The 7,822-nt window shown below is 41.9% G+C and overlaps 1 protein-coding gene across 1 annotated transcript; it reads right to left on the bottom strand.

Moving 5' to 3' along the window:
- Positions 1-377: 377 nt before the first annotated feature.
- LOC130277098 (chymotrypsinogen A-like) lies at positions 378-2,588 on the bottom strand. The gene is made up of 7 exons (XM_056527411.1): positions 2,537-2,588; positions 2,348-2,451; positions 1,751-1,830; positions 1,476-1,554; positions 1,205-1,385; positions 893-1,026; positions 378-539 (listed from the first exon to the last, which is right to left on the bottom strand). The coding sequence occupies exons 1-7, from the start codon at positions 2,586-2,588 to the stop codon at positions 378-380; spliced, it is 792 nt and encodes a 263-aa protein (XP_056383386.1).
- Between the last annotated feature and the right edge of the window lie 5,234 nt (positions 2,589-7,822).

Here is a 7,822-nt window from a genome sequence, read left to right as displayed (position 1 = left end):
TGGTAGTACCTTAACTTTCTTGGTATATTTGAGATTATTTGCCATTTTTCCTCCTTTGCAGCAGCCAGGTGTAGTCTGTTGCTCTTCCCTTTTAACTATTTTTATTGTGATATCCTAATAAAGCTTTGATTATTCAAATATTACTGTGCCTGCTGTGACTTGTAGGTATTCATTTATAGTGATTTTTTTTTCATATTAGACCTAATTTATGTGGTTATGATTAAGCCTTGATGTTTTGGTTAGTATATGTACATGGGTAATCTTTTGGTTTAACTAAGTAAAACAAAATAGTTTTTATCTTATAATGTAACAGGATAAATAAAGAAATGGGAAACTAGTTTTATTTGACATAAAAATGTATTAACCACAGTAAGTATTTAGTTAGCAGCAACGGTCTGGTCCAGCCAGGATCTAAGGACTGTAACTCTAGCATAAACTCCAGGAGAAGATGTAGCGCAAGTAGAACTTCCCCAGGATACAATACCAGCCAAGGTCCAAGCTCCATTTCTCTGGCACACAAGAGGTCCACCAGAGTCCCCCTAAAAATTAGAGTTAACAAAATAAGTGTATAACTAAGTAGATATGTGTATAAATAAAAATGCAAGAAAGTTTGATTTATATTGCCTTTTATACTTACATAATGGGTTCTACTTATGGACTTAGTACACAGAGTAGTCAGATTCAATAGCTACATTGAACATACACACAGGCATGGGAGACCCAAATATGTTAAGACTCAGAGATCCTCCTCTGATACTGACCCATACATATTAAATGTTTATTACAAATAAACTGATACTATAGCTGGCAGTGGCTATAGCTGTAATATTTACAAATAAGTGTCTAAAGTAAATATTAGACAGGACATGACTAAAGATATGTAATTCCATACCATGCAGGAGGAAGCTCCAGATGCTCCAGCGCAGATCATGGTGTTCTGGATCTTGGTTCCCCAGTATCTCTGACATTCGGTATTGCTCAGAAGAGGCAGAGACACCTGCTGCAGTTTGCTTGGGGTTGTTTGTGCTAAGAGTTAAAACAACATTTAAGCACTATATACATATCTTTTCCAGAATTATGGAGATCATAGTGAGATTGTGTTATGCCTCGCTACCTTAGGTTGCGCCAAGTTGTGCCAAAAAAGGGTCTACATAGACCTGCAGGATAACATTTGTAACATCTGCATTGTCAAGCATTTACTTACTTGCAGCATTGACGTAGCCCCATCCGGTGGTAACACATCTCTCTCCTCCATTGAATACATCAGCACTAGCAGCGATGCACACAGGAGCCACACGGTTATTGAAAGAAGCGGCGCTGCTGAGCTTCAGAAGAGTGATGTCATTGGCAGTGGTGAAGGAGCTGTAGCTGGGGTGTCTGAAGACCTGTCAAATAATATGCCATAAAATCACTTCTTATAAAATGAGGCTAAATAAACACATTTCAAAGAACATATTTCTACATTTTCAGCTTACCCTAGAAATGGTCTTGGTCTGAATAGGCTCAGCACTGGAGGAACGGTCATATTCACCCAGAATGACACGGTGGGAGGTTCTGTTTATGGAGATGAACAACTATTTTAGCATCTTCAATAAGTTTTTTGTGTAATAGGACATTCATGAGATCTCCAGTTCTCCAATGTCAAACACTCTTGATAATAGCAAAATTAGTCACAATATTTAGGTATGGACAATAGACAGTATTATATTGATTCCTTGCTATACTATAAACAAAGTTATACATGACTTACGTGACACCACAGTGAGCAGCAGTGACGACCCATAGACTGTTGATCAGAGAACCGCCGCAGAAGTGGAATCCGGTGTTGTCCTATAGATATGTAATCAAATCAATAAAAAGAACATAAAGCTTTTACATTAACATATACTATTTCAGAATTCCCAATATACAAGGACATATATAAAAGTTTCCACAATTGATGTTTAATGAGAAAAAAAATCATCAGTTCTACAGTCTAAGGGCAGTTAAAGCGAAATCCAGCCCAACCTGCATCCATCATGTTATAGAGCAGGAGGAGCTGAGCAGGTTGATACAGTTTTGTAGTAAAGCTCCAAGATATCTTGTGCATATAAAGAGATTAGGACAGGTCAGTTGACTACATGGCCAAAAAGGGCAGAATTTATATGAATAAATGACAAGTTATTCAAGAACTCTTCTCATTAAACCATTAATATGCTCAGCTCCTCCTGATCTATAACATGGGCATAAGTTCGGAGAGTGGCAAGAATGTATTACCATGTATCAAGTTAATACAGTACATGTTCATTCTCTACAGCACTTTAATAAGGTAAAAACAAGTAAATTGGGTAGGATATGAAATCAGTACCTGCAGAGACACCTGCCATGGCCATGAACCAGAAACTGCATTCTCACCATTCACAACCCTGGCATAACCAGAAACGATTGGCTTGATGCTTGGCACACCACAGCCTGAGGAATAAGTAAATAATAAATATCAATTTAATCAACTAGTTATCTCCATAAAAGACTGTAATAAAGCTATGACGCTACTTACCATAGCTACCCCCTAATAGGGCAAGGCAGGACAGAAGCCACAAAAATGCCATAGTGATAAGTGGAGCATAAACAGGGTTTGTGCTGCTTATATATCCTCAACTAACCATGTAAAAATAGAGCTTTACATGCAATAGAAGCATCAGAGCTGTTATCAGACAACCTTGAATTAATATGGAAAATTTTGGTAGATGTGGACAAAACTATGCGTGGGCGAAACAGGTGTCGTGTGTTTCCTCAAAGCAAAAAAAATAAAAAATAACCCTTTTAAAGTATACCTTACCTTAAATTTCAGATATGCATTAAAAACATGAATCAATTAATAGTAAATAATAAATAACATTTAATAAGTTAGTGGAGGGTAATGCTCTAGAGAGTAGTATCATATTTGATAGTCAATGAGTGGGGTACTTTAAACCCTGGGAATCTGAACAAAACATATTGCTGTTATCACCGAGCTAAAAATATAGAAGTGTAGTATCTGCATTGATATATAGCGATAAAGGCTACAATACAGACTAGCAGTTATGTTTGGTCCCTAACTTCTAAAAAGGGCACCCCCCAATGTGAACTCCAATAGTTAATCTCCTGAGAGTTGACCCTACTCCCAAATGTCACTTACTCCCTAAATAATGGTGTGTCATCAATAGCAAAAAGTAAATGAATGAATCTAAATACATTCTACATAATAGATTAAAAGAATTTGCAATGATACACAACTCAAATAAACCTCTACGCATTTCCACCTATTCTGATAATATAAGAGTTCTCCAAGAGGTTCTAAATAATTATAAAGTACCATGCAAGGTATAGGGACTGATCCATGTGGTGATGTATATCAACCAGAGCTATCCTATTTTTTACTTTTTTATTTATTCTTTACTTTATTTTTAGATTTATTTATGCTCATTAACTTTTATGAACTTTGGTTTCCATATAGTGATTTTGATTTAGTAAGAGTATGCTGGTATTATTTAGTCGGTGCAGTAGTGATATGTCGTTCTAACATTATTGTTTCATGTTTTTAAACCCCAACTCATGAGAAAATCCTGTGTACTCCCCTGGTAAGCTGTGAGGCATCACCATTCTCTGACATTTACAGGCCGGGGATGTACAGTACCCTGCCTTGCCTCGGGTGCTGCCAAACCAGGCTACGCCATGACATCTCGCCAGAGAAGGGGTCAACAAAATGCACCTTTGCCTGTGTGGACAGAAATCCTTGCACCGACCCTGGGTGGACCTCTTGTATGTCAGAGAAATAGAGCTTGGACCTTAATATCATATATGCACTGTTTTCAGTAAACTATCTTTATTGTCAAATAATTATTACCTGAATGAAATTTTTATGTATTTTTATCTATTTATCATTAGAGATAAGTGAACTTTTGAAAAATTCGATTCGACCGATTCGACAAATTTTTTGAAAAAATTTGGTTCGATCCGAATTTATTTATGGCGAATCTATATTTAAAAATGGCTATTTCTGGCCAACTCAATAAGTGTGTAGAACACTTTGCTGTGTTCTAACATTCATATGGAGTGTGCTGGGGTAGTGAAATAATACCGTTATTCAGTATGACATGCAGATTACAGAGCGACACAATGACAGAGCCTGGTGGTGGCATAAGTATGAGGAGACCATATAGTGGCTGAATGACACAGCGTGGAGGTTTTGGCAGCATGAGTAGACCATATAGTGGCTGAATGACACAGCCTGGAGGTTTTGGCCGCACGAGGAGACCATATAGTGGCTGAATTACACAGCGTGGAGGTGTTGGCAGTATGAGGAGACCATATAGTGGCTGAATGACACAGTGTGGAGGTGTTGGCAGAATGAGGAGACCATATAGTGGCTGAATTACACAGCCTGGAGCTGGCAGCAGCATGAGTAGACACTAGGGCTTAACAATGCCTAAGATTAACAGATGAGTTTTGAAATTTTAATTGAAGATTTATGGTAGCTAGTGCTACCATAAAAATGTTTTAGGTCCAGGCCCAGGCCCAGCAGCATCAGTAAACCATATATTGCCTGAATGACACAGCCTGGAGTTGGATGAAGCATGAGGAGACCATATAGTGTCTGAATGGCACAGCCAGGAGTTGGCAGCAGCATGAGTAGATACTGGGGCTTCACAACCACTAAGATTAAAGGATGAATTCTCAAATTTAAACTATAGATTTTGGGTAGCTAGTGCTATCATAACAAAATTTTTATTCCCAGACCCAGGCCCAGCAGCACCAGACACAGCCTGGAGTTGGCTGAAGCATGAGGAAACAATAAAGTGTCTGAATGGCACAGCCTAGAGTTGGCAGCAGCATGAGTAGGCACTAGGGCTTTTCAATCCCTAAGATTAAAAGATTAATTCTGAAGTTAAAATTGAAGATTTAGGGTAGCTAGTGCTACCATAAAACATTTTTTGGCCTAGGCCCAGCAGCATCAGTAAATATTGGCTGAATATATTGGCTGAATGACACAGCCTGGAGTTGGCTGAAGCATGAGGAGACCATATAGTGTCTGAATCGCACAGCCGGGAGTTGGCAGAAGCATGAGGAGAACATTGAAATGTAATATTTTTAAATAGAAATTTAAGATTTTTAAATTGAAATTGAGGATTTAGAAATTAAAATGTTAACTCCCAAGTTTTAGTGTCCCGTGCCCCGGCATGTGGGTACAAAAAAAACAAAGAGTCACATGTCACATGGCAGCACAATGACAGAGCCTGGAGGTGGCATCAGTATGAGGAGACCATGTAGTTGCTGAATGACACAGCCTGGAGCTGGCAGCAGCATGAGTAAACACTAGGGCTTCAAATTTCCCAAGATTAAATGATGAATTTTGAAATTTCCATTGAAGATGTATGGTACCTTGTGCTACCATAAACATATATAGGTAATATCCTAGGCCCAGCTGTCAGGATCCGGATAGGTATGAAGCGAGGACACTTGTGGTGGATCCTCTGTGTCAGTGGGGTGATGACGTGGGCTGTACCAGGGGAACGGAGTCTAAGGGGTTACTGGTTTTCACCAGAGCCAGCTGCAAAGCAGGATGGACTTGCAGCGGCAGGTAACCCCCAGGTCGTTCCACCTGATAGCGACTCAACCCCAGCTGACAGCTGAGACAGGCGCGGTACAGAAGGACAAGGCAAGAGCAAGGTCGGACGTAGCAGAAGGTCAGGGCAGGCAGCAAGGGTCGTAGTCAGGGGCAACAGCAGAAGGTCTGGAACACAGGCTTGGGAACACAGAAAACGCTTTCACTGGGCACTAGGCAACAAGATCCGGCGATGACAGGAAGGGGAAGTGGGTTTTTATAAGGAGGGCACAGGTGCAGGAACTGATTGAGTCCAGAAGGGCGTGGCCAATCTAAAACCGCTGAGAGTTTATCTGGGTCCATTTGAAGCCCTTGGCCAGAGACTAGGTAACCTAGGAAAGGAAAAGAATTGCATTTAAAGAAACATTTTTCCATTTTGGCATACAGGTGATTTTCACGAAGTCTCTGGAGCACTAGATGGACATGACGACCGTGTTCCTGCAGGTTAGAGGAGAAAATCAAGATGTCGTCCAGGTAAACCACAACACAGGTATATAATAAGTCCCGAAATATCTCATTAACGAAGTCCTGGAAGACTGCAGGGGCGTTGCAGAGCCCAAAGGGCATAACTAGATATTCAAAATGTCAGTCTCTGGTATTGAATGCGGTCTTCCACTCATCACCTTTCCTGATGCGAATAAGATTATATGCGCCTCTTAAGTCCAATTTAGTGAAAATATTGGCGCCACGAAGGCGGTCAAAGAGTTCAGAGATCAAAGGCAGGGGATAGCGGTTTTTGATGGTGATTTTATTTAAACCGCGGTAGTCAATACATGGTCGTAAAGATCCATCTTTTTTAGAGACAAAGAAGAACCCCGCTCCAGCAGGGGATGAGGACTTCTGAATAAAACCTCTCTTTAGGTTCTCCTGGATAAAGTCGGACATGGCTTGAGTCTCTGGAGCAGACAGAGGGTAGATCCTGCCCTGGGGTGTAGTGGTGCCAGGAAGGAGGTCAATGGGACAGTCATAAGGCCTATGAGGTGGTAAGATCTCTGCTTGTTCTTTGCAGAAAACATCAGCAAAGTCCTGGTAGGCCTTGGGAAGACCCGGTATAGGTGGAGCCACAGGGGTTTGACAAGTGGAAGCAGACGTGAGGCATCGTTTGAGGCAAGATGGACCCCAACTTTTGATCTCCCCTGTGGTCCAGTCAAGGGTAGGAGAATGACGTTGGAGCCATGGCAGACCGAGTAGGATTTCAGAGGTGCAGTTGGGCAGGACAAGAAATTCAATTTTTTCGTGATGCAGTCCAATGCTCATAAGCAGGGGTTCTGTGCGGTAACGCACAATGCAGTCCAATTTTTCTCCGTTGACAGAAGAAATGTAGAGCGGCTTGACGAGACTGGTCACTGGGATGCTGAATCTATTAACAAAAGAGGCCAAAATAAAATTTCCTGCAGAACCGGAGTCCAAGAAGGCAACAGCAGAGAAGGAGGAGTTGGCGGAAGGAGAAATCCGCACAGGCACAGTGAGACGTGGAGAAGCAGAATTCACACCTAGAGTCGTCTCACCTTTGTGAGGTAACGGAGTGCGTCTCTCCTGACGCGGAGGGCGGATAGGACAGTCTTTTAGGAAGTGTTCAGTACTAGCACAGTACAGGCATAGATTCTCGTTACGGCGGCGAGTCCTCTCTTGTAGGGTCAGGCGGGACCGATCCACTTGCATAGCCTCCTCGGCAGAAGGCACAGGAACAGATTGCAGTGGACTTTGGAAGAGAGGAGCCGGGGAGAGAAATCGCCTGGTGCGAACAAGATCCTTTTCCTGTCGGAGCTCCTGGCATCTTTCAGAGAAACGCATGTTGATGCGGGTTGCCAAATGGATAAGTTCAGACAGGTTGGCAGGAATTTCTCGTGTGGCCAGTACATCTTTCATGTTGCTGGATAAGCCTTTCTTGAAGGTCGCGCAGAGGGCCTCATTGTTCCAGGATAGCTCTGAGGCGAGGGTACGAAACTGGATGGCGTATTCAACTACGGAAGAAATCCCTTGGACTAGGTTCAGCAAAGCAGTCTCGGCAGAGGAGGCCCAGGCTGGCTCCTCAAAGACACTACGAAGTTCAGCGAAGAAGGACTGGATAGTAGCAGTGGCAGGGTCATTGCAGTCCCAGAGCGCATGCCGCGATGTGTGCATTGTCGGGGGATCCGCAGCGTAAAATATGCAAATTTTTTTCATTTGCACAACTTTCACACCAAATATGATTTGCAC

Source organism: Hyla sarda, chromosome 6 (assembly GCF_029499605.1).
Source record: "Hyla sarda isolate aHylSar1 chromosome 6, aHylSar1.hap1, whole genome shotgun sequence".
Classification (NCBI taxonomy): Eukaryota; Metazoa; Chordata; class Amphibia; order Anura; family Hylidae; genus Hyla; species Hyla sarda.
This window is presented reverse-complemented; position numbering and strand designations above follow the sequence as displayed.

Coding starts and splice junctions, on each gene's coding strand:
- LOC130277098 (XM_056527411.1), bottom strand. CDS start 2,588: ATGGCATTTTTGTGGCTTCTGTCCTGCCTTGCCCTATTAGGGGGTAGC. Junction 1,386..1,475: donor AGACCAAGACCATTTCTAGG/GTAAGCTGAAAA, acceptor ATTATTTGACAG/GTCTTCAGACACCCCAGCTA. Junction 1,027..1,204: donor GGGCTACGTCAATGCTGCAA/GTAAGTAAATGC, acceptor TTTAACTCTTAG/CACAAACAACCCCAAGCAAA.